Source organism: Cupressus sempervirens, chromosome 2 (genome assembly GCF_028749045.1).
Source record: "Cupressus sempervirens isolate cs-2001-9-10 chromosome 2, ASM2874904v1, whole genome shotgun sequence".
Taxonomy (NCBI): Eukaryota; Viridiplantae; Streptophyta; class Pinopsida; order Cupressales; family Cupressaceae; genus Cupressus; species Cupressus sempervirens.
In genome coordinates this window covers 503,226,023-503,253,384 of record NC_143119.1, presented here as the reverse complement: position 1 = coordinate 503,253,384, position 27,362 = coordinate 503,226,023, and the positions used below count along the sequence as shown (strand labels likewise).

The window sequence follows — 27,362 nt, the reverse complement described above, 5'->3', positions numbered from 1 at the left end:
AATGATCCTATTATTCTAACAAAAAATGTTCACATTAGATTATATAAATAACTAAAAATTCAATCTCCTAGAAAAGATTAATCATCTTCACATTGATTATTTGAATTGCCTATAGCTATCAAGCACATTCCATATTATGAATTTCATTATATTTTTTGCAAATGTTATATAACAAAATATTGTTTAGTTTCATGAAATAGAGTAACAACTAATATAATTCCCTTGAACATTACAAATTTTTAGGACACAATTATTTTCAAATACAATACCAAATAGCTCTTAATTTTTACTTTGATTACATGTTAAAAGAAAAATATGGTTGAGCAAAGAAACAAGATATGAATAATTCTACAAGATGATAGAATAATAATTTACAATTTTCTTTCTTACATATACCTATATACATCGACAATTTTGTTTTTCTATTTCTAAATCATTACAATTTGCAAAAGACACTTTTGAATTAACCCTTAAATTTCTAGGAAATGATTTATAAATCTAAGATACATGAGAAATCCATAATAATCCAAGCCATAATACACAAAAGCTCTAATTATTTTCAACAATTGAGTGCTTCTCAAAATGCAATACAACAAAGCCATATAATCTTCAAGGTATTCTTGGTGTGCATCAAGCATTAATTTCTCTAAATTTCCAAGTAGCATACTCAACTCTACCAATTTCATTCTCTAGTCTTTAAAATAATACTTCAAAATAAAAATAAAGAAATAATCTTTTAAACAAACTTTTTTTGAAAAAAAAGAGTGACAAATAATTTCAAATGTTTACTTAAGTTCAAAAAATTGCATATAGGCATATCGTTTTAATGTTTTGGGTGATCATTTGTTTATCTTAATCTATTTAATTTCTTGATTTATTTCAATTATTAGAAAAAATGCTTACCAAAATAGGGGAAGACTAAGCTCCAAAAAATTGTGTTAAGCAGAAGTTGATGCATAATTTTCCCAATTGAGGAAAACTCTATAAAAGCTTCACATCATTGATAAATGGTAAAACTCACCTATAACATGTGCTTTTTCTCGATATTTTTTTGTTGCAAACCATTATGAACAAACCATGTAAAAGGAATAACATCTTTCAAACTACATCTTGTTAAAATAAGCAAATAAACATAGTTACACCACCCTGGGGGAGGGGGGGCAGGGGAACGAAGGGACAAGTTTCCGGAATGGGGGGACAAAGGGGCCTTAATTTGGGGACAGCATAGGGACGGTGGCGAGGGATAGGAGGGGGTGTGTATATATATACATATGGTACTTTAAATGCTAGTTCTAAAAAGATGTGTTGCAATATAAGATATAAAGATGTAAAAGAGTAAATACTTGAACATTGGATGGAATTGGAACATTGAACATAACTAGTCGAATCAACAAATAGTCAACATCAGGACGTCTCCCATCCTCAGCGAAGGTGGCAAAATCTGGTGGCGCCATTGGGGACGAGGGGACAAAGTCCCCAAGTCCCCAGTGCATCCAAGTCTTCGGGACATGGGGCAAAAGGTGGGGGGGGAACGTGTCTCCGTGTTACTATGAAAATGAATTAGTTTTTCTAGAAGAAACCCATACAACCCAAATTATAGTGCCTTAAAAATCTACAGAGCCAAAAAATATTATGTGGTTAACTAAAAAACAAATTCGTTACGAAGAACACTAGAGATGTCTATCCAAGCATCAAACAAATGCTTGACTCTCAATTTTTGAAATTTAATAATTATATTGATGTGGAATACATATATATTTAGATTTTTCATTTACTTATTAAATTTGAAAACTTGTCACATGAGGCATTCCGTTGACGCCTACATAGCCATTTCCAATATGAACAAATATTACAGAACATGGCAAATCAACTAGTTTACAACATGTTTTTAGATTAAGGTAAAAACAGGTTTTGAAGGGGCCCCGAAACCCTTTACATCAAAAAGAAAGATATACCATGAAGCTCTACCAGGTTTTAAGCGGACCTGAAACCAGCAATACAATTAAACCAGGTCAAGCAAGGACCTAAAACCAACAAAAGTGATCAGAAAGAGAAACCAGCGAGGACACTGGAACCTGGAAAAACAGAATGGAACGCGAGACGACCTGAGAAGCCTCCCAGACCAGGAAAATCACCAAGGATTGCTGATCAAATTTGTTCTTCTAGTTACAAATTCCTTAGAAACGTTCTTTCTCCAGCACTTATCTTGAAGCAGGAGAAACTCAGACTTTTGTTATCTAACAATATCCAAATTATGAATACTGTTCAGCCCCCTAATATACCAAGTAATGATTTTCATATCTATTTTTTAAGGGTAAAATCTAGAATAGTAGCCTGTCTGCCATCAGCAATATTCTGCATACTTTCTAACTCTCTGGTTTTCTTAGTGGGTCTTCTTCCAGATTTTTCTTAGTTTACAACATGTTATCTCAATGAAAATTCGGAAATTTTAAGCTCGACTTAAAAATAAAGCACAGAAGCAAAAGTAAGGAGATATGACTAGAATTTGACAACTCAAACTAACACAACAAATAATAACTCAAATTATCAACATCGCCCCCATCAAGAGACATTCTGTTTTTTATCTATATAACAAATCTTTCTCATTGAAAAACTCACATCTTTACATTTGAAATCTCATACCATTTTGTTTAACCTTAAAAAAATCTAATTTTTAGTTTATTAAGACATACCATATACATTTGCATTTCAAGCAATATGCATTAAAGCCTCATAATTATTACTAAATAACGCTATATTAGTACATAAAATGTTTAAACCTCCAAAAGTTTACTATTTGAAAGCACTTGTGACTACGTAACATTTTAAACAACATAAATTTTGTATTCCTTGATAGGGATGGGTTTGGGTAGGGCCAAAGCACAATGGAAGTGTCTTTTCGTTCAGTTGCTGGTAAACTAACCAAGAGGCTTGTTTCATAACTAGCTAAGATAGTTGAGAACGTTCAACCCAAAACAAATATATTCGAATTATGGTTTGTCCTTGGCTCTCTCTACTAACCATTTCCCAACATGAGCAGTAGAGGGTTACATTGTTCTGTTTGAGCCCCTAGGCCAGTAGGTAAAGAGTAGTTTGGTGCCGCTGGTAGGGAATCAATTGTGAACTATAGGAGGTCAACAAACAGAGTATTGCCCAAAACCCCCAAAGATATGATAGTTGGGAGTTAGTTAATCAGCCTGCAAGCATACTCTAGCAAGCTGATTAATTTGGGGTGGGTGGCAAACCCTTTTCTCCTGCCCACCCCAAGAAAGCCCAACCCTGTCTGCCCCATTGGGCTAAGATCCGCCCCTTGAATTGGTGATGGATCATGTTCCTCACAACTACATTGGGGGTTGTGTCAGACCAGAGATAAAGATTGATGAGAGGATTTTAGTCTAGGTTATAGTCTAGGGGTTGGGTTATAGGTTACCATTTTCGGCCCGTAGTGCATTGTTGGAGGTCTCGTGGGTTATATCGAATTAGCTCCTTGATTTACCAAAACTCCCCAGTTTAGGATGGAAAGCTAGTTGGAGGTTGTGGTATCTTCATCTGACCATAAGACAGTTATTTTGATTGGCCCATCTGGGAGGACAGTTGTTTGTTCAGGTTTCTACCCCTTCAATAGCATGACAGATAGATCAAGGTCAAAATCTTGTATCCAAGCCAGTTCTTTATTATTTGAAATGTACCGGCATTCTCGGCCCTTAGCCAATTAGATTGCAGATAATCAATTTTTAGAACATTTGAAAACATAAATATTTTCTTTAAAAATCTCGCAATCTATTTAATAACAAGTAGGGGAGAGGACCCAATAGTTGAGCATTCTAACTTTGCATTTCTCAATATCCTGTGGAAATTTCAAATCACTCCCAATTTTTTACAGCAGCTTATTTGGCAAGTCCCCTGCTCATAACTAAGGTTTCAAGGTCACATCAGATGTTTTTTCCAAGGTGTCGAAAACAGCCCCAGAAAAGGGTGAGACCAATGATTGTTCAAGAAGGATACCTATACTTGGGCAGTTGATGTGGCATCACATGACAGGTCACTTTTTACAACTCAGGGCATATTTCATTCAACTATGTGTAATCATCATAGCAATAACAACTTTTAACCTTAGTTACCGGATTTGCCTGGAAAAGGCCGGATCCAGGCTCGGGTCCGATTCGGATCCGGATCCACGTATGGATCCGTGAGGATCCGAGCAGGATTCGTAATCCTGCCTGTGGATCCGTAAGGATCCGCGGCCCACGGATCCTTACAGATCCACAGGCAGGATTACGAATCCTGCCCGGATCCTCGAGGATCCACGCGCGGATCTGCGTGAATCCACGGCAATGAAGGAGGAGAATGCAAAAACGTGGGCCCATTATCATTTTTTAATGTTTTTTTTTTGCCCTAAAGGCCCTAAACCCTAAAAACGACCCTCTAAATCACAATGCAAGTTCATTTGCTCTCTATTTTGCTCTCTATTTTGCTCTCTCATACTTGCTAGTTTGAAGTGAAGTGCTTGGATTCGAAGGAGATCGGTTGTGGAGCTTCAAATACCTTGCAAGAAGTGTTTAAGGTATGCATTTCAACCATATTCTTGAATTCTTTCATAGATTATTGATTTATTTTTAGTTTTTCAAATTTTCAAGTTTTTGTGCAAGTGTGAAGTATGGTTTTCTTTCACTTTTTCTAGATTGCAAGAATAGAACAATGAGTAGTCAAGGCTCAGTGGGTGGGGGTGGGGCTGCATCACCAAGCTTCAAAATTGATAAGGGGTCTCCTTTATGGAGACACACAACAAGAGTTGCACAATGTCCTGGGGGTGGGGCATACATATGGAAATGTAATTTTTGCAACATACAACATAGAAGCTCCTATTCCCGAGTGAAACTACATTTTTTGGGCCCTGCGGGTGAAGGAATTCACATGTGTCAAGGTAGTGATAAGAAGGGATTACCAGCTGCACAAATAGCAGCATTAGCAAAAGAGCAAGATGATGCTGATAGAGCAGTTGCAAAAGCAAAACGTGGTGCTTCCCAAAAAACAAATATACCAACACCATCATTTGATCAAACAAACACAAGAACACATCCTTTTTTGCCTATGCCAACTACAAATGATGAAGATGAAGACCCATCTCCACTCACCCGCAAGAGAGGCCCACTAGATAGGGCATTCCAAATTGAAAAGAGAGACATTGCTGATCACAAAATTGGACGTTGTTTAATTGCAAATGGTGTTTCATTTAATTTTGCTAGATCACCTTATTTTAGGGAGATGGTGGAAGCAATAAATGATGCACCCCATGGTTACAAACCGCCTGGTTATGAGAAGTTGCGCACTACCATATTACATGATGAGAGGAAAAATGTAGAGGCTCAACTTCAACCAATAAGAGATTTTTGGGTTCAATCAGGTGTGTCTATTATTTCGGATGGTTGGAAAGATTGTAGAAACCGTCCATTGATCAATGTTATTGCTGTATGCCCTAAGGGGGCAATGTTCTTGAAGGCAATTGATTGTGAAGGGCAAGTGAAAGATGCAGAATTTATTTCACGCATTCTCATTGATGCCATAGAGTCAGTGGGTCCTGATAATGTTGTTCAAGTGGTCACGGACAATGCAAAAGTTTGCAGGGCTGCAGGGATAATTGTAGAGTCTAGATATGATCATATCTTTTGGACACCATGCACCGTCCACTCTCTCAATTTAGTGATGAAAGCAATTGGCACCGAAATAGATTGGGTGAAAATGATATATGAGGAAGCTGAAGAGATTCAAATGTTTGTGACAAATCACCACATGTCACAAGCAATTTTTAGGAGTTTCTCGGACTTGGAGTTATTGAAGGTAAATTTTTATATTTAATATATAATTGAATATTATTGGATTCCACAATTATTAATTTTTGTTGTTGTTTACATTAACATGTTCTAATTTTTAAATGTTTTACTAACTTGAGTTTAACATGTTCTTAGGTTGCTGAAACCCGCTTTGCCTCTCACACAATCGTCTTGAGACGACTTGTGAAGGTAAAAGAAGCATTGAAGCATATGGTCATTAGCCCCCAATGGGGCATTTGGAAGAATTCCAATACAGCAAGGGCTTTAAATGTGAGAAGAATGATACTAGATGAGGATTGGTGGGGTCTTGTGAGTTATGTGTTGGAAATCACCGATCCAATAATGGCAATGCTTCGCTTCGCAGATAGTGATGAGCCATGCCTTGGGGATATTTATGATTCCATGGATAGTATGCTGGAAAAAATTAAAATGGTAAGTTTTACGCTCTTTTACAACAATTTTTTATTTGAGAGATATCTAGATTCTAAAGTTTAAATTGACATATTCACTAATTATAATTATTATTCATATTTCATATCTTAAGTCATACAGAGGAGGGAGAATGATCCTGAGGACACCCTTTACAAGAAGGTGGAAAAAATTGTTCATCATCGATGGAACAAGATGACCACACCTTTGCACCTCCTTGCATATGCTCTATCCCCGAGGTACTGTAGTTCTTATCAAATGTTTGTGCTTATTTTATCCAATGTTTGTGCTATTGATATTTGATAGTGTTCAATTGTCTTTTGTTATCCCCAGGTACTATAGTGCAGATGTACTTCGCCTTCCAAGTAGAGTGCCACCATTTAGAGATGCAGAGGTTGCAGATGGGTATAAGAGGGCACTAGCTAAGATATTCCAAGATCCAGAGATTGGGGCAATTGTGAGGAGTGAATTTGCTGCTTTCAACTCAGGTGAGGATTTCGACCCTATTGCCATAGCAGACCAAAGCAGGATGGGTGTCATCAAATGGTGGTACCTTCATGGGCAAGCCTTCACGTACCTCCAACCTCTTGCCATAAAGGTCTTATCCCAAGTAAGTTTGTAAAATTAAGCTTAAGGTTAACATTCTCAATTCCTTGAATTTATTATTTAATTTATTTATCTTGATTGTTGTATTGATAATTTTTAATTTCTCTTTAGGTTGCCAGCTCTTCTGCCGCTGAGCGGAATTGGAGTACTTACTCCTTTATCCACTCAATCAAACGCAACCGGTTGGCTCCAAAAAAATCAGAAGACCTTGTGTTCATTCACAACAATTTGCGCTTGTTGTCACGGAAGGATCCTAAGTACAAGAAGGGGCCCGAAAAGCTTTGGGATGTAGCACCCGAGACTCCTGATTTAGATATGACCATCCGAGATCTTGCTAGATCCACTTTGATTGATGTGGATGATGAGGAGGAGGATTATGAGTTAACAATCCCCTCTACTACTAGTGGTTTGGGTTCCTCTACTAATACAGATGCAGCACTTGCAGCTCACCAGTACCCCTCTGATGCGGATTTTCTTGAAAATCCATTTGATGATTAAATAAAAAACTTTAGTGTTGACTCTTGACTCTTTTATGAGTAAATCATGTTATAAACTTTAAGTTTAATGATCTATATTTTGAATGTTACAAGCTTTCACTTTCAGTAATTCAATGTGAATGTGTTGATTTTCTTTATAATCGTGAAAATAGATTAATTATCAATGTCATTGATCAAGTATACTAGATTCATACTATGAAATGATTTAGTTTTAGAATTATGTATATTTCTCTTTTTTTTAGTATATATAATGCATATATATATATATATATATATATATATATATATATATATATATATATATATATATGCACGAATCCTCCACGAATCATAATTGGGAAAAAAAAAAAAATCCCGAATCCACGGATCCGATTCACGTGCCCGAATCGGATTCGTGTCACGAATCGGCAACTAAGCTTTTAACTCACACCTATTGATGCAATGTTGTCAAAAAATTGAACAATAAAACAACAAGTGTGAATATTAAATCAGCAAATAAGGGCATCAAATCAACATCTGCTATCACAGCCAATGGAGCGTCTTCAGGTACTGGGTCTTTCCCCTAATTGAGCAATTAAATGATTTTTAATACAACAGTTCCTACCTAGAACTTTTAGAAATGCATAATAAGTAAATTTTAAGCAGAAACATATCATACCAGAAAGTTCCATTGAAAGTTGAAATGTGTCAACTATATTATGAAGTTCCACAGAACCGCACCAAAGATATTGCAGGCTTAAAAGATTGTCTCTAAATCCAGAATCCATAAAATCACATTCATAATAATAAAACAAATACGTTCATTTTGATAATCAAGTTAATAAGCATTATGGAAATGCTGCTTGGCACTTTAAAAACAAAATAGAAAAACATTTTCATTGCTTTCAAAGCATACAAATGCCACAAAACAATTTCTGCTGGGTCTATTCCTCAGCTATAGGAAATACTGATCCAATCTTATCTCCTTCCAGTGGATAGCATTTGATATTCACATTGTAAGGACCTAATTCAATGTGATTATCCTGCCTTCCCACACAAAAGCAAAGGGTGTACAGAGCGACCTCAAACTCTGGGCTGACCCCAATCAAAATGCTAGAAAGTGACTTGAGAATACCATTCCATGAAAACTGAGCAGTAAGCAATTGAGTTTCAGAATCTGGCTGAACCATTTAACACCAGAGAGGCACAGTTAGTATATTCAAGCTCCCATTGTATGTCAGTGGAAAAGAGGTATGTGTACGTGTGAGAGAGTGAAGGGCTGAGTGGAAGGGTGAGAGGGAGCAAGAAGCAAAGAGAGAGACAGAGAGGTAAGTACACTCACAATTTGTCCACGCCTCCTTGGATAGATATAACCTTGATAATCAACCCTTCCCTTTGATTCTTCTAAGTAAAACTGTGACACACAAAAAAACAACTTATTAAACTAATATGCCTCAGGGACAACAAAATAGCTTCCACCCTAACAATGGATCATGGAGTAATCCAAACCCTTGAATGGAGAAACTCTTAAACAGTTACACCTAGAAACAGCATCAATCATTATCATGGACAAAGGAAAGTTGACACTGTCTGTAGCAGCATTCAGATTTGTTTTTTCTTTTCTCCCATTGGCCTGTACTTTTGCATTTGAATTAACTTTTTTGTCCTTTTTAAGCAAAAAAATCAACTGATGAAGAGAGGCCTAATGTCTAGCTGAAAAGATAACATATTTTCAACGTTCTTCTTCCCCCAATAGTGTGTCTTTCCCTCTTAAACAAAACTAAATCTGTCCCTGCATCTCTCTTTTGTTCTCCATTCTTTGTTAATTGAAGAAATGTCTCAGAAATGTAGAATATTGAAAAACAGATTCAAATAGATTGTTGCATTATTTTCAAGCCAGACTTACTTTTAGATTGAAATCACAAAAGAAACAAAATACTTTGGAGAATGTCTGCACCTGAATCCAGTTGTGGAAGCCAGAAACTTCTTTTGTTTGGTGCCGCTTAATTTCTCCAACAAAAACATGTTCAAATGCTGAGGAGTTATCACTAGTCCCACACCTATCCAAGAGATCAAACCAAATGGAATTCAGCTTTCCCTTGAAAACTGAATAATTAGGAGATGTAAGTCCCTTGGCAACCAGGTATTTATGTAGATACTTGATTGGAGCAGTTCTGCTGATTTCTTCAATAAATGCTGTTTGTTCCTGTTTTTCTTCTGAAGTAACCACCTCATGTGATCCTTGACTTGGGTTGTAGTTATCCAAAAGAACATAGAACCGAGAATAGGTAGGTCTTCTAAATACGAGCTTGTTCACCCAGCTGAAAAGTACATTGTGTGCCACATCACCTTCATTGTATGGTTTTTTGCCTTTTCCACAATCAATTTCATAGTCCTGGCCAGGCACCAAGCGATTAAGATCAAGTTCCCAAAGCCTGTTACATGCTTTGGACAAGTCAGAAAGCTCCTCTTCTGTTGGTTCTAGGTCAATATCATCCCCCACTCCATCTGCATATAACTGTTCACTGGGAGGCATTTTATAGCTCTGACATTGCTCAGTAGAAACCTACACCAAAGACACTGTTTATTGCAATAAGAAAATGTATAGGCTATTACAAATAAATTGCAAATGAAATTGATCCAATAAGAACCTATGATTTTGGAATAAAATAGAATGGGAAGAAAATTTTGATTTTAAAATTGTCAATTCTTCTACAGTTCTCACTAACTGAGCCTTTAATGACAAATATTATTGTGGAAAAGCTTCTCATTTTGCCAGTTCAAATTACCCTAATGTGAAGCTCGTGAACTGATACCGTGTATGCCTACTGAATCTGCCAACTAGAGACTACCTCACAGAAATAATACTTTGAAATGTAGAAATTATCGACTATTATCATTAGAGACTAAATTTATGAAACTATATATAATTACAAAGGATAGAGCAACCCGCAATATTCGAGAAGATCCTCGAGAAATGCATCAGCAAGACAAAAAGGGGCTCTCAATGACTATTAACAGGCTAGATGTTCCCAGGCTGTAGGTACCTAGGATAGAAAGGCACCTTGTAACTACAGCTTGTCGGAGTGGAATAATCTCTAAATTAACACAATACCCGAGGGTTAGCTATTGTCGTTTTGTAAAGTTATCCAAATGTACTTGCAGCTGGTTTGTATACTGTTATCCCTTGTTTTTATGCCCTGTTGTTTCAAAATAGCTGTGCAATATTTTTGAAATTTTTAACGATTATAGCATGACATAATTGGAAAAACCCTAGTATTACTTTAATATTTCTTTGCTAGGGTTGTTTCTTTGTTATTTTTGAAATCTTTCGTAGAATACGATTATCTCTCTGAATCATCTCTCTGCTCAACCTATGGTTTCATCATGGTTAGCCCGTGTCCCGCATAAATTGCCTTGTTTAACCAAAGTAGTGAGTTATTTTTATAACCATTGATCTTCATGAAGATCGACGGCCGTTGCATTCTCGCGATTTGAAGATACAGGATGTTTAACCAAAGCGAAATTGCGAGGAGCTGACACCTGTCTCGTGGGACCAAAGAGACACAAAGACCAACAATTTAACAACCCTCAAATCTTGCCAAGATCAATTCTCGTTTTCTCACAAAATAAAGGTGTTCAAAGTTTTAACTAATGCGACATAGCAAAGGTATGACACGTGTACAATATGGGCCTATAAGAGATTACTTCAAATGCTTTGTTATCATGTGCCAGCTGTCATGCCACGATTGGTTCTCAAGTCAGGTTGAGTGGTCTCTTCCAGTTATTTCCTAATCATCGATTCAAATGGAGATCAAGGTCTCTCGCATCCTCGCAAGAGAGAAATGATCGATGTTGAAGAAAAGCGAGAATGCGAGGTGACGCCACATGTCCTTGTGGGTCCCCAAAGGATGGAACAGTATGCAATTCTCACAACCTCCGATCAAAAAGAAGATTGACGATCATCATGTTGTCGCATAATGAAGGTGATGGAGCCTAAAATTTGTGTCTCAGTTTGTGAAACGATGTTGAGGATTTTTGTCATTGGTAATTTTTGCAAGATATAAATATTAGAAGTACCAACGGATAGAGCAATTTTGAAGTAAATATATGAAAACATTGTGGACAAATTTATAAAGAAATTATAATCACTGTTGTAGCATAGCTGATGTTATGGTTATAACTGATTATATAAGCAGATTTATAGTGCTAGAGGATTGAAGTAGAACTATGCAAGCAACTACAAGGAGGAGATATTTTTTAACTATTTCATCATTATGCCAGATTTAATGAGAGATGAGTGAGCAGTGTATTCAGTTTATGAAGGATGCTCCTACTACACATGTGGCTATTCAAATTCTGTTATTACTTGGAATTTGTGTTGAACCGTGAAGACATGACATTTTTTAAACTTGGATAAGCCTTGGTAAAGCATGTGAAGTCTGGAAGTGACTAATGTATTTTCTGGTATATTTATGAGAAAGACACTAGACTATTTATTCTGCTTGACATTGATTGGGCATCAGACCGTGCATAATTTGCATTTGTTGTATGAAGCCATGTATGAGATGAAGCATTTAAAATACATGGAACAAATGTGAGATCCTTGTTATGTGAATTACATAGCATTCAAAATAACTTGCACATGAGAGATATATTTCCAGAATTGGAAAGTGTTATATTCTTTTTACTTTTAATTCTTCAAACAAAAATTAAAGGGGTATTCCATGCTACAGAGCAGCCGAACTGAAAGTTTACATCATTAATTGTATCCACAGGAAGTGGCTTTAATGAGCACAAAGATAATCATTTCATAGATTTGGGAGACTCGTCAAATTTTGGAAGCATCTGAAGCATATTCTGGGAATTCTAAGCAGCAGTCAATATATTTGCATATTGATAAATTGAAAAGACACAGCTATACCAAGGGGGGAACCAAATACTTGCCTTGTTTGTAAAAATATTGAATCTGTTCATCATGTCTTCCTTGATTGTATATTTGCCTCCGAAATCTGGAAGCTGTTTGGGTTTATTCCATATGTTGACTTTCATCCTATTAATCTTATTACTGGCAATATCTTAGGCAGGGATAAGAAAGCTAATTTTTTCTGGTCTATCTTTTCTTGCTATGTGCTCTGGTTATTATGGAAGTTAAGGAATGATGACATCTTTAATGGGAAGTGTAGGTTTCTTACTGGGTCTCTAAGGAGACTCATATTCTCTGACATCTCAATGCAGGTCATGATGATGATAAAAATTAAAGGAGAGAAGTTTGATAAGTTTGTAGATGGTCAGGATATTACCATTGGCAGGTCCGAGACGGCTTACACCTATGCAGCCCCCAAAGATGAATTTGAGGCTACCCTCTCTGATGTTCTCAGGAAGATCAAAGCTGATAAGACTGGAATTTAACAGGATCAGACTAACACTACCAACATTATGGCCACAACTTCAGTCATTCATTTTGGCAAAGCGGACAAGAAGACCCCTTTTCCACACCCTCCCCTGCCTTGGGAAGGCCTGCTCTCTAACCCGTTCAGCAGAATTACCCATGAGGACCTCACTCTGTAGTGGGCTGACCATGCAATGCCCTGGACTGCATGGTTCAAAAGTTGATGTCTCCTGTTGCTACTCTCAGTATGCAGGGTGTTTATCAGCATACATTTTTGGTTTTTGATTCGAGATGAGAACACTATCTGTTATTTTTTGCTTCGGCTGATTGGGCTGAGTTCACTCCAGCCGCTCATACTGAATCTTTGATGTAATTGTTTAAATTATACTTAATAGAAAAAAAAGACACAGCTATCTTCAACAGAGATGTAGAAGATGTATTCATTAAATTCTGCAATAAGATATAGTAGTGTGATGTTTTCAATAGACATGGAGGAAATGGTTCGCTGAATAACATCACACAAAGTAACAAATATCAAACACAACATGTCAAATTTGTAGCACATAAAGGAGTCTTCAGATATTATGAGTACAATAACGCTAAAGTGCAATAGAGCAAAGTTATTATCCAAGACCAAGTCTGATAGAGTTTTCTTTGATTCCTTAGAGGCCTGAAATGGAAGTTTTGTTTCTGTGGTTTTTGTATTATTTCTAATACTTCTTTAAATTTGTTGCATGTAGGTATGAATGAACACGTGCAGATGAGGAGTGGAAGATTTTTTAGAGACCCTCGAATATGGAGTTGAATGATGGAAACATAATGAACACAAGGTTTTGACTATGAACCGAGAGCAGCGATGTTAGAGTCCAGATGTTGAAGCCCAAAGACAACACCCGTTCCACGAATGAAGGTTCGAATAAGAAGAATATACAAAGCTCCACACTGTCTAGAAAGACACACCAGTGAAAAAAGACAAATATATATGCTGTTAGATGTGTTGCATAAGTCTGGAGAATATATACAGGAGGATGGTGATCTTCATCAAGAGGATTTAATCATCCATTAAAGAGAACAATATCCCATGGAACTAGAATTATTGATTAACACATCTAGTAAAGATGATGCCTAGCGGAGGAAGTACCCATGGAGGTGGAAGATGTGTGTGTCTGCTTCTTTGTTTGGAGATGCTCACGGAGGATATGTTGAGCGAACTCTACCACTGCTCAAAAACATAAAATACAAAATCATGAGATTATTGATAAAATTATATTAAAACCTCATGTTTATTATGGTTAGTTTTTCATTATGAAGAGAGGTGATGCCTAGAGAGGCTACTGACACCCCTTGCTAGTGTATAAATATGAGATGTAAAAAACAATAGAGATAATTCATATTCATATTAAATTTTTAGATATCTTATGCACTTCGATATATTTTATTCTTTCATTGGTAAAGAAATGTATTTTTGAACTAAGCCTATGGATTGTGGATTATCAAATAAATTTATATGCAATTTTGGAATCAAACTACATTAGTTGGATCATTCGTGAGGAGTGTCTCCAGTGCAATTTTATTTCCGGCATGATCAGTAAGAAATATTTATTTTATTTTATTTCCATGAAGCCTTGGAGTTAAAATATTATATAGTTTTCTCCTTTATAATTATTATTTTAATTTTATAAATAATTTATATGATAGATAAGTGGACAAGATCAATTATAGCATTTTAAAATCGAACATCATAGATATTGAGAAATATTTAATTGTTTCCGAATTTGTGTCTAGTTTGTCTCCCAACCACAGGAGTTAAAGTACATTCCAGAATATTTTAAAATTGCGTCCATATATTTGATCTATCGCATCTTGATTACTAAATTGTTTATAATTAATATGCGTAGAATTTTATAAAGTTGTATGTTTTAAACTTATAATACTGACTCTATTGCCCTTCGGTACTAGTCTTTATATTTTCCATAATTCATAATCCATATGCTAGCAATTATTTCATATATTTCCTTTGAAGAGTTAATATATTCATTTGTTGCATTAATCTATACTTATTCTTATTTTAAAAACATTCATACAATCATTTACTTTACTCTTAATTCGTAATTTGCAAATTCGAAGTTTTCTATAATTCTTACCATTTGGAAAACTTTCATTGTATTTGTGTTCTAACCAATCTACTTTAAGCATCTTGGGTTTAAGGTTGTTGTCCAGGATCAAGTACACCCACCTTGGTTTTGCAAAACCAAAAGTGCAGGGGATTTGGATCGCATTGATCAATCCCATCGAGTTGGCCATAACTGGTTGGATATCCCAACATCAAGTTGGCAAGACTTGTAAGATTCCAATCTACAGTTTTGGGAACCAACAAAAGACGCAAGCTATTTTTAAAAATGTGACAATACGAGAAATTGACAAGTGTCCTAGTGGGCTCGCATTACATTAACCAGTCTGAAGAACGAGCACTTTTCTCAGCAACAAATTTGAATAGAGATCAATAGTGGTGGTCGTATTCTTGCAAAGGAAACATGCAGGTTTTTTAGCTAAAGCAAGAATGTGAAGGACTAACACATGTCCCGCTAAGTAAAAGCTGACGCAGTAGCAAGTTTGAATCGTAGCCGTCGGATTTTGCCCAAAACAATGACCAATTTTCAAATTTTTGCGTATCTAGAGAAAGGTCGGGTATGTAGTTGCCAAGAATGTGGGGGCACATCTTGTGCTAATTTATAAATGACAACATTCAAAGAGCCCACTCTCAGTGCTAGCAGCAAAATGACAAAAATTGGAGTTAGGATCCTCATCCAAAGTAGAAGAGTACTCTCCATCCCAAACCCCTATCCATTTTGACAATGAAGACTCCTTGAGGGAGCAATTGAAACAGATAGGGGGTCAATATGATGTTTTATTAACAACACCAGAAGTAGAGGAGGGAATGCCTAAAGAACCTCCAATGCCACTCTTAGCCCTCACTGTTGAAGACTTTAAAGGGAAAAAGATGAATCTTGTTATAGAACAGGCTGCCAAGAGATTTTTGGATGATGATGATTTTGTAAAATCTAGGGCCTGTATCCAATTTTTGTGGAGGTGTAATATATCAAATTTTGAGGCAAAGTGCAAGAAGGCAAATGCAGGGCAACCTAATAAAAAGGACTCTAAGATAGAGGACGAGGTAAAAGTTGAGTTAATGCTGAATTTCAGTCAGATAACCCCTAAAGGGGGAAGGCAATTGCTGAAAGATTCAGGTGTACTTATACTTCCAAAGTGGGACATTACTAATGCAATGGTTTTTTATGCCATAAGGAAGGAAAAAGAAACCAAGTTCAATTCAGAAGAAGTTAAAGAAGCCCATAAAGGGGTCAAATATAGAAATGACCACAAGGCTCTAGTGATATGGTCTATCCAAAAGAGGGATAAGTCAAGACTCCAGGAAGCTTCACATACAGAGCATGCAAGAAGACTGGTTGTGTACACAGTGGGGGATGCGGACAGTGAAAAGGTTGCCTGAATGAATAAAGAAGTAGCTGATTTTTGTGTAGAGGTTGCTGTGAAAGATAAAAATAAATTTCTTAAGTTGAATGCTAAATTTGAGAAAGTATTAGAAGCTTATGATGAGAGGGGAAGGAAAATAAATGAAATGGAGAAAATCATTTCAAACTTACAGAAGCAACAAGGTAAGAGAGAGATGGGGGAAGAACCTAGCCAACTTTAATTGTGTCTACCCCTGCTCCCCTACCTCTCACTAGACCTATTGTGGAGATTCCAAATACACCTCAGCATCAAGATTTCTGCACTGCAGAGGATCTGGATGAAGAAAAAACAAAACTCATGGCATTGCATGTAGAATTGAAGATAAAACATGAAGACAAGATTAGGGATACAATTTTGTTTCTAGTGGATAAATTGGCCTCTTTTCTATTTAGAGATGTCAAGGTTAGTAAATATTTGGAAAGAATTAGAGAGTAATAACACTACCTTGAGGACAATTTTGAATAAATGGATCAGTAGGGAGGATGATATCACTGCTATATGTTTTATTGTCATTGATAAAACTGATAATCAAATTGAGAAAACATATGACCAAGCAAGTGACCTACTGAATTTTGATCAAAAAAGAGATATGTTACAGAGGAAGTTGAGAATATGTTTCTCTAGATATCTTAATAGGAATTTTGATATTTTCCCTCATGTGCTAAAGGGCCTAGGCATTATAAAAGATAAAAAGGAATGGGGAAGTGAATTGAAAGAAATAATGAGTATCAGAATGAATGATGTTGTTAATAACGAAAATTATATCTGGCTTGCAAGAACTATTGAGGAGGTTGTAAATGTCCAAATATTCTTTGATTCCTTCCAACAAGATTTTGAAGAAATAAAGAAGTTGAGAAAGGATATTTTGAAGAGAGAAAATGAAATTCTCAGTTTTAGTTGGCCAGATGACACTATTTTCAGCAGGTGGATGGCAGAGTATTTTCCAGCCTCACAACTACTACAGGTGGCATCTGAGGATAAGTTTGTAGATAAATCAACAGCTACAGAATAACTGCATTTTGTTGACAAAGTTGTTCAAACAACCAATGAAATAGCAGAAGAATTGAGTTCACAAGTGTTCCATGAAACTAAAGCCAAGACAGTTGAGATAGGTGAGACAAGTCCTCAACCAATACCAGAAATCAAAGACATAGTACCAGAAGTGGTTAAGGAAAAAGATAATCAATTGCCTGCTGTAGATGATAAAGAATCAGATCAAAGCATGGCAGAAGAAGAAAAGGTGGCCCCACAACCTAAAGAAGAATAGAAGGAAAAGGACCAATCATCAGGAATTGTGGAAGAACAAGAAAAGGACAATATAGAACAAGCCCCACCACAAAGCAGCGAATAAAGGAGTCATTTTGTTAGCAAGCAAAAGGCCACAACTGTTTTTGTTTTCTCGTGCAACGATGAAAGTGACCCTTTGTCTTGTTTGTAATCTTTAAGTTTTTTGTTTTAAGGACAGTTGTCATTTTCCCTCTAGAACTGAATCTTGTTGCAACTCATGCCATATAAGTGAGTTCCCAAGGCTAGAGGACAGGTCCAAGTTTCATTTTGTTGAACTAGGTTTTGTTCGAAGTTTGAAGTCAGTCCATGCATACTATAATTTCGTTCCAAAATTGAATGGAAAGTTAACAGTTGCTGGTCTATTTGAGTTATTTTTCTGGTAGTGATAGTCATTGAATGTATACAATTTCCAAAAAGTTAATACAAATGCAGAAAGCTAACTGTTCATCCTAGATCTTGTCTCTTCATTTATTTCTATTCTGTTCTCTGAGATTCAATGGCAAAGTTTATTAAATTTCAGTTGTAATTCGCTTTGAATTATATTTCAATTTGTTTTTGCTAATAATCTAATGGGTTATGTAAATGCTTAATGTAAATTGAAAGAACTTTATGGTTTCATTGAAGATTTTGATAAGTATAAGATCTGGAAATGAATACTGCTAATCTTTGCACAAAGTGTTAAGATAAGATCCAGAAGTAAATGTCTAATTCCTGTGAGTTTAGAGCCCAATGGATAAGGCACTAGTCATCCTCTGAAGTTAATCTAATTAAAATGTCTTATACTATGCAAAAAATTCATATAAATCAATCTTTTAATTTTCCGTTGCTGAAGTTATGAAACGTCAGCCTGCACTCAATTCATGGAGTTCTAGGGTTTGATAAAGTAGCCATTTGTCATCTCTTTTGCCATCACAGAATTAGAAGAATTAGGGCTAAACCATATGTTATTTTTGGAATTCATGTTGAGTTCTGAGTTTTAAAGAAGTGAAGAGTGAATTCCTAGGTATGCCCACCTGAATCTTGCAAAATTCAAAGTGGAGAAGACAACAAAGTCTTGTCTGTTGGTCCTTTAGGTTTATATTTCAAAATGCCAATCACAGTCTCTAGCTAATTCCTAGGTTTTCTGATCATCCAAAAGGTTGTTGAAATTCTGTCAAATCAGAAACCAACAGATACCACTATTAAATAGATTAGCCTCTTGATAGCAAACTATAGACTCTACAGGAACATGCCACACCATCCAAAGAGAAACAATACATCCTATTCCATGCTGGTTGCACTGACAGACAAAATGAGACACAAGATACAGAGAATTGCTCTCCAAAACTTATAATTTTTCTTCAATCTCAATGAAATTATGTGTGAGCTAGACATGAAGGATGGGCAGACTCTGGAAGCAAACTAAGTTGGTGGAAGCTATGAGATGCTCGATGCCTTGCCTGCTTGGTTTCCCTGAACAAAGAAGACGCGGTAAACTGAGACCATCTTGATTCTTAGGTTTACCAACGCCTCCATGGATCAATTATTTCCCTTCAGATCCTGTTTAGATGTTTGCTCTCAACTTCTGACAATGTAAGGCATCAGTAATATTCACAGAAGATATATATCAACAATATATGGGACACTATTCTGTCAATCTGATGAATGGCAAAATTCTTAAGATGTACTTTCTTCCAAGAGATGTAAACACTATCATCTTGAAGCTAATCAGTAGCATTTGGTGATAACAAATACTCTATAATTGCACCCCCAAAAGAAAAAACCAACTCAAAATACTCAGAGTAGAAGTCAGAATCATCACCAGATTGATAAAGAAAAATATGATTAAGAATGATCTGAATAATCAGCACTGATAAACTTACAGAAAAGAACCACCGTGAACAAAACATATGTAAATCCACAAGTTTCTTATATTATAGTATAATTAATATTATTCATCTAAAAACGAGAGTAATCCTTCTCAAAACTACACAATAAACTCAATCAGGACAAACTTATTGGATGTAATCTACCTTGACACAAAGTAAGTAATAATTCTTGGGTATAAATCATGCTCCAACAAAGGAAATTAGCTCCAGCAGATTACACGTTTGACTCAAGCCATGTCGTTGGAAAACCCAATTCAGAAACTACAAAATGAAAAGGATGTGCATCGTAATTTCTTTAGTGAATCATTATTTACCAGGAGAATTATATAAGACATCCTCTTGATGCACCATTGTAGCTCAATCCTTCAACAATCTCACATGCTCTGATTTGCTTGTTTTCTGAAACAACCTCCTATGTCAGTAAACACCGCCTGCAACTACCAAAAGGAACCCTTTCACCATGAAATACATTGTTTCATCATCCGACAATGATAATTTATATTGAGTTGAATATGGAATACCCATCCAAATGTGGAACTGGACAGATTGTAATGTCTATCCACTAATGGCTAATCCTTGTTGAATTTGTCAACTAGCAAATCTACTATGCTGGTTTTCTATTTGATATCCTTGCCAGTGAATGACTGTCAAAGGAATTGCTGCTATAGTGATGGATTCATCCATAGTTCATAGCCTCAGACTCAGAGAGCATTCGGCAAGCCCAAAATTTCCATCTCAAAAACTTGGAAAATACTTGACAAAAACTCAGCAAAACTTGGCAACTTATTAAGTACTAAAAATTAAAATTTCTTTTAAAAGCATATTATTTTTGTAAAATTCAATTTCCAATCGTATTAATTATACAGAGGCATCTCAAAAGAGAAAATGCATGATTTTATAGCCAAAAAAGTACATTTTTACCCACATTTTTCTTGAGTCTATAAAAACTTGTGAGTTAAACTTGTAAACACTAGCGGAGCACAAAAAAAAACACAGAGTTCTTCACAGCTTGGAGGGTATTCATAGAATTTGCAATCTATGGATCATTCATCAATTGGAAAATCTATTTTGTATATATTTGGTTCCAACTCCTCCAAGTTGGAGCACCTTCTTGAGGACCTGTAGGTCCTTCTAAGAAGTTTAGTTAGCTGAATTTAGAGGTGAAGCTGCAGGATTTGGTTTGCTCATTATCTTCATTAATTAGTGTTTTGTGTTTGACAACATGTCTTCTCATGTCACATTGGTTTTTTGAGGTGATTGTTCAATGCTTGGAAGTATGATGCATGATATCAAAAGATCATAAGCTATCTGATCAATTCCAGATCATAACTTCCCATTTTAGGAGGCTTCTAGTTTTAATATTAATATATGCTGAGGCATAGCCAATCACTTACATTCAATTGTGAACATCAAATGAGGATTCAATTATGAATCCACAATGGAATTGATAGAGGATCACTGAAAAAAGTTATGTTCAACAAAGTCTCCTGATGGGGGGATGCAATGTTCTTGCTTGATGAAAACTTGGTATGTAGGCTAAACCCTGATGCACATTTCCTCCTCCACGCTGACAGGCGTGTACCCAAATCAAATGGTGGCACCAGCAACCACATGTCCACAAAGGTGGGACCTTTTTTGTGCCCATGATAGAATTATCTGCTACTGTTATGAGTAGCCTGACATTTTATGAGACATTTTACTGTGAGCTTGTCACGCATGGACATTTGAGTTTGCCACATTCATTTTTAGAGTTATGACAAATGTTTATAGATTTCAGTTATGGTGATTGATTCAAGTTCCCAAATGGTTATATGTATGATTTTATATTAGTTGGGATTTCAACCTAGTCGTACAATTTCATAGCCCGCAATGGAGTGGTTGACATCATAACAGGTGAGTTGATGCATATGGTCAAGCATTTAAGCCTTCTTAACAACAAGTATTGTATGTAAAGGAGAAATCACAGCACACATTAGGATGCCATGCACCCTTTGTAGGTGTCATACCATTTATGAGGGAGTCATACTATGTCATAGTGTGCCATGCAGCCTTGAGAGAGGGTGAAGAATATTAAGGGAATGCAGATTGGACTGAATACTTCCTCCTCAGAGGTCAGCAACTGAAATTAATAAATATTTATATTTTGTTTGACTATCATACCTATAAGAAAATTCTGTATGTTGCAGTTAGCAAAAAAAATATACAGTCGTTAATAATAGCTGGTGGATATATTTCATGTATAATAAAGGACTACGGTCCTAGGCTAGACTGGAGGTTTTCTTTCTCCGTTCTTTCCTACCAGTGCCTGTCAGAACGAAAACTTTTGTATACTCATTAATTTTAATATAATTTAAGGCTTTGGCCATTTACCGATTAAAAAAAAAAGCTCGTGGATATATAATTGTTGGCAAATTACTAATTAGTAAATGAAATCTGTTATTGGCATTTGGAATTTGAATATTAATTCTGGGAATCTATTTATGATATAACGAAGATTGTTTGATAAGACATCTATGTGACATATTGTTAAAATTGCAAGTTGGATCACTTTTTTTGGGTAGTGTTATTACAAGATGCAGGGATATGTCAAAGGGATAGGGAGACCAAGGGCCTAGATTTTGTGATGATGGGAGGTAAGGAGGTAGAGCTCCCAACAAAATCAAGAGCCAAAGCCCTTTGTAGGATCCCTCCACTAGCGACCCCAATTAATGTTAATGTTTGGTATCTTCAATCGGATAAACCTAAGAATATAAGTTTATGAGAGAAATAATATAATAATGATATATATATACATATATAACTATATTTAAATTTATAGTTATTATATTAATTATCAAATGGACATGTTCCTTGAAGGGACATATCTCTTCATAGATTATGCTTATGAGAGAGAGAGAGAGAGAGAGAGAGAGCTGCCTTTGGAAAATATATACCTCACAAGGCAATACAAGTACATTTGCAATGATCAGAAAACCAAAATGGTATTGGAGCCAACTTGCAAATGTAATTTGAATATTGATTAACATAATTGCGCATAAATAAGGGAAAGCCCCAAACCAGTTACTGACCATGTAGTGGAGACCCTCGATAATGCACGCTACCCCATTGATTGACAAGAAGAACCATCCTATGGGGAGAAGAGGATACAAACAAAAACATATAAAGAAATAGAGAGGTCGGAAGTTTTAAACACATAAGGTGGAGATAATTGAACAAAAGAGAAATAGATGAGGGTATTGCCAGAGGATGGAAATTCGATCTAGGATCAAATATTTAATATGTTAAGGAGAGAGATTGCAATAATAAGAATAGTTTCTGCATTTTGTCTCTCAGTACAACTCTGAAATCCCGAATGTCTTACATTCAAGTTGTTCATTCGAGTCGTTGTTATATGTTTAACAATTCTGTTTTGGATGAGCCCGAATGCTATTGGGTTGTTCTTGGCTTCAAGAATTAGTTGCATTTATGTTTATTGGGCTGCAAGTTCTCAGTTTATCTTAGACTTTTCTCGATAGCCAAAGACATTGTTTTGGTTGTTAGAAATAGTTTAAATACCGTAAAAACGGTTGCACAATTTGAGGTATTAGCCTTGATCTTTTCCAAGGATGTTCTTGCAGGAAAAGGAAGATTGACATCAGCTTTAGAGGGAGTCTGACACTCCATCAAAAGAAACATTGGATTAGGAGCTCAAATTAATGATATTTAAAGGGAGATCGAAACTCCATATATGTGACTATATGATTTTAATGGGCCTATCCCCTATGTACATGATGAGGAAGTGACAACTTCCAAATAATTATCACTGGTATTTGTAGGAGTTACTGAAATGTGACAATCTTTCAATAATTTAATCTATTATTATAGACATCTTATGATAGCTGAAACAGATCATGATAGATCTTGCATAGTGGATTAAGTTCTTTAAAGAGACCATGGCCTTCTATTGTGATGGACATCTTATGATGTCTAGATTACAAAAGAAGATTACTTGCATGGTGGATTAAGTTCCTTAAATAGACCATGGACTTCTATTGTGATGGACATCTTATGATGTCTAAGCAGATCACAATAGAAAATTACTTGCATGGTGGATTAAGTTCCTTAAACAAACCCTTATGATGTCTACACAGAGCACAATAGAAGATTAATTGCATGGTGGATTAAGTTCCTTAAACAGACCATGGCTATTCATTTGGTAAGCATTTTTTAGAATGTGTGTATATACCTTATTTATATTTTAAGTACTTGTTGAGTGTTATGTGATTTGACATTCAGAGGCCATTGCTATTGATATCATGAGGTGATATCTAAAATGTTGAATATCTTCTAATCAAATATATTCTTATATTACATTGAGGTAATATATGGTCATGTGTTTATCCTACCTAGCTAAGAGGGAGTGTTAATGTTTGGTAGCTTCAACCGGATAAACCTAAGAATATATTTAAATATATTTGGTATAACTTATATAGATATAAGTAATGTATAATGATATATATAACTATATTTAAATTAATAACTATTACATTAATTATCAAATGGACATGTCCCATATCTCTTCATGGATTATGCTTATAAGAGAGAGCTGTCTTTGGAAAATATATACCTCACAAGGCAATACAAGTACATTTCCAGTGATCAGAAAACCAACAATTAAAGCCATTGAAACCACACAAACCTTCATTTTGTTGTCCTGCATTTTGTCACCACAAAATGTAAGTACCAATACGAAACTTTTTAACTTAGTTTCACATTTCTCTGAGTTGATTTAATTATTTACTTGGATAAGATTGCTCAATAAATTGATCCCAATTGATATAATGAATCATTTTACTGAAGGCTTTCGTCAAGTCTTTTTGTTTTTCTGTTTGTCAAGCCTGTGCTTGATTTTTGAGGCCTTCAAAGTGTTTTTTCTTGTTTTTGAGTGAGTGTTTGTTGCTTTTTAGTCTTTTGGTTTTGCCCAAGTCATTGCTTTTGGTTTTCCCTTCAATTTGATCTAACTTGGGGCTTAATCAAAGTTGTCAGTCAAAAGATATGGACATTTTAGCACCCAAAAACTGGAGCTTTTTGATGCAACTGCATGTTATATTTTTAATTTGACATTCACTTTTTGAAAAATATAACTTAAATTCACTTTATGTAATGTTTTTAAGTTACTTTATCAATTAAATTTTCACTTAAAGTAACTATAGTGCACTTTATGTTATATTTTTAATTTGAGTTGTTTTTTTATTTTTCACTTAAGTGACTATATTAACTATATAGTTCAATTTTAATTTTTGATATTTAAATCAAATGCTCTAGTAATTATTACTTATTAAATGATATTTACACATTATATTGTTAATATAATAATGTAAATATAATTTATGTCCCACTTAAGTAATATTTTTAAATTGACATGTGCTTATTAAAATCACTTAAATATGTAAAAAATTAAAATCATTTAAAAGTGGACTTTTTTTTATGTCATTACATGTAAAAGTCATTTAAAAGTGGACCTTTTTCATGCCATTGCATGTAAAACTCAACTTAACGTGTAAAATCACTTAGAAATGGACCTTTTTGATGCCATTGCATGTAAACTCACTTAAAATTTGCAATGACATCAAAAAGATGAACTGCATGTGTTATATGCATATGCACCAAAACAGTGAGCTTTTGCCTTGAGTTGCATATGCATGTAACTTAATCATGTCTTTACACCAAAAAGGTGAGTTTTTGCAATAGACTGTAATTGCACTCCCCAAACCCATTTTTGGGCAAAAACCATGTTTTATAACATGCGTATGCACCAAAAAGGTGTGTTTATGCCTTGGAAGAGCCCATTACATATTTTTAAAACATGTAATGGCATCTAAAACATGCATTTGGGTCTATGTTGCATATTTAAAACATGTAATCACACAAAAAAGTTCCGTTTTGCATTCAACTTCATGCATTTGCCCTTCCAAAATCCATTTTTGAAGAATTTCATGACTTTGGCCTCCAAGAACCCATTTTTGGGTGTTTTCTTCTAGATTTCTCCATGGAATGACTTGAAATCTTTCCCACAAGAGGTATTTTTACATCCTCATGCATTTAGCAACCTCATTCATGCTAAAAACATTTCATTTCAGCCTCATTTGGAGCCACGTTTTGGACAAAAACACCCAGATTTGAACCTTCGGAATTCACATTTTGGCCAAATAAGGGGTCGTTTTGCAGTTTTGATCATTGTATATGCATTTGGGAAAGTTGTTTTTGCATTCACAAGTCAAAAATGACTCAAAAACATGCATTTTTTTGCCACGTTTTTGCAAAAACCTCCTAGATTTTTTCATTAAAAAGTAAAGTTTTTGTTCAAAAAACTGAAAAAAAGGCATTTCCAGCCAATACCTTTGACCAAGAGGGATCGTTTTTGAGTTTTCATACATGCTATTGTCTTTGGAGACTACATTTCTAGCATTTTTATGTCAAATTTGACCATCGAATGTCCATTACATGCAAGTATGGAAGAAGTCAAAAAGTAGTTTGGAAATCTGGATTTGAGGAAGAATGGGTCTTCAAAATCTATAAATCTTGTTATTTTGGCTCATAACCTCCAAATAAGTGGACATTTTCAAACTTGCTCATCAACTCATGATTTTCTTGCTATTTTCATGCATATTGTGGTTTGTTATTGCACATTTGTCCAAATATATGCCATGAATAGTGCATTTTTCTTTTAAATATGATGAAATGGTTCATTTTCATGGTTTTGGTTTTTTCCCAAACTCCAAATTTGAATTTGCATGTTGAAGTGACTTGCTTGTTAATATGTTTGAGTCTTTTGCCAAAGGTATGTTTTTCATTTCAAGTTTGTCTTTTTGTTTTGCATGTTTGCATTTTGGTTGTTCTTCATTGTAAAGAACTTGCAAGTTCTTTCCCAGGAACTCATTTCACTCCATCTCCATCTTCCATTTCATGCAAGAGCACCATTTCATTCCATTTCCATCTTTCCATGTCACAACATTTCACATCTCATTCGTCAAATGGGATTACATGTATTTCATCCCATCCATCATTCGCACGTACATGTAATCTCATTTTCCATTTCCACTCATCTCACTTTCTACATCCAATCGCACAACACGGTTACATGAAAAGTCTTAAATGTAATTGCATCTCTAAAACTCATTTTTGACTAAAGTCACTTTTTAATAGGTCAAAAATGTCATGTGCATGTTTTCCCATGTACGCTGACTTTACCTTTCCACAAAGACAACTATAAAGTTCACTTTGCATCAAGTTACATTGCATTTCCATCTTTCCATATGCACTTACACCTCCATGAGCAAATACATGTTATTCCACTTCCCGTGTCATTACGAATTTCATCTCATCTGTCATCCATACTTACAAGTAAGCTCATCCTTTATCCACATTCGCATGTCCTCTCACTTTCCATTTCTCATTACATGTTGCATATACATGTAATCCACTTTCCGTGCAATGACATCTTGAAAGCCTAGGTCACTTTTTAAAAGTCAAGAGTTTTCATTTACATGCATTCCCATGCATTTCACTTTCATGTCCCAAAGCATATTCATCACCCACTTCATGTTTTCTCTCTCCACCTACCGTTTTCCATCCTTTACATATGCTTTCTAGTTCATTTACAACTATTGCATCTGTTTCATGAGTATCTAATCCATACTTTGAATACCCACACCTCATGGATTCATCATTGTAACTCAAATCTCAAAGCTTTCATGAATTGAATCCCATTGAAACTTTCATGTTTTAGCAAGTCAAGATATGCCCGGATTTTTATAAAGAATGAAGGCATCCAGTAAAGAAGGCGTGCTTCGAATCAAAGAAGCAATAATTCTTTTGGTCTCCATTTTTCCAATGGTTGTCTGAGAACCCGAGTTCGTGATGGAATGCGCCAAGCACTTTGTTTCAGAAAAAAGGAAAA

The 27,362-nt window shown here is 35.4% G+C and overlaps 3 protein-coding genes across 3 annotated transcripts in view; 2 read left to right on the top strand and 1 right to left on the bottom strand.

Annotated features, from left to right (window-relative positions):
- Nucleotides 1-4,648: 4,648 nt before the first annotated feature.
- Nucleotides 4,649-6,349, top strand: LOC149573201 (uncharacterized). The gene is made up of 2 exons (XM_089814376.1): nt 4,649-5,838; nt 5,967-6,349. Exons 1-2 carry the CDS (start codon nt 4,699-4,701, stop codon nt 6,324-6,326), a joined length of 1,500 nt encoding a protein of 499 aa, XP_089670502.1. The 5' UTR covers nt 4,649-4,698; the 3' UTR covers nt 6,327-6,349.
- A 31-nt stretch (nt 6,350-6,380) lies between these two features.
- LOC149573200 (uncharacterized) lies at nt 6,381-8,117 on the top strand. Its single transcript, XM_089815925.1, has 4 exons — nt 6,381-6,499; nt 6,594-6,858; nt 7,856-7,909; nt 8,025-8,117. The coding sequence occupies exons 1-4, from the start codon at nt 6,456-6,458 to the stop codon at nt 8,115-8,117; spliced, it is 456 nt and encodes a 151-aa protein (XP_089672051.1). The 5' UTR covers nt 6,381-6,455.
- Nucleotides 8,034-27,362, bottom strand: part of LOC149573199 (uncharacterized) — a 78,281-nt gene continuing 58,952 nt past the window's right edge. Inside the window, exons 5-7 of the mRNA XM_089814374.1 lie at nt 9,300-9,908; nt 8,685-8,756; nt 8,034-8,523 (exon numbers count right to left, since the gene is read on the bottom strand). Of these exons, the coding sequence (XP_089670500.1) occupies nt 8,287-8,523; nt 8,685-8,756; nt 9,300-9,908 (918 nt within the window). The 3' untranslated portion in view covers nt 8,034-8,286. The remainder of the gene's footprint in view (nt 8,524-8,684; nt 8,757-9,299; nt 9,909-27,362) is intronic.

What these genes read in the sequence shown, in the direction of transcription:
- LOC149573200 (XM_089815925.1), top strand. Translation starts at nt 6,456, where the DNA reads ATGACCACACCTTTGCACCTCCTTGCATATGCTCTATCCCCGAG. An exon ending in GCATATGCTCTATCCCCGAG is followed by an intron (nt 6,500 to 6,593) that starts GTACTGTAGTTC and finishes TGTTATCCCCAG; the next exon opens with GTACTATAGTGCAGATGTAC. An exon ending in TCCAACCTCTTGCCATAAAG is followed by an intron (nt 6,859 to 7,855) that starts GTCTTATCCCAA and finishes ATATTAAATCAG; the next exon opens with CAAATAAGGGCATCAAATCA.
- LOC149573201 (XM_089814376.1), top strand. Translation starts at nt 4,699, where the DNA reads ATGAGTAGTCAAGGCTCAGTGGGTGGGGGTGGGGCTGCATCACCAAGC. An exon ending in CGGACTTGGAGTTATTGAAG is followed by an intron (nt 5,839 to 5,966) that starts GTAAATTTTTAT and finishes ACATGTTCTTAG; the next exon opens with GTTGCTGAAACCCGCTTTGC.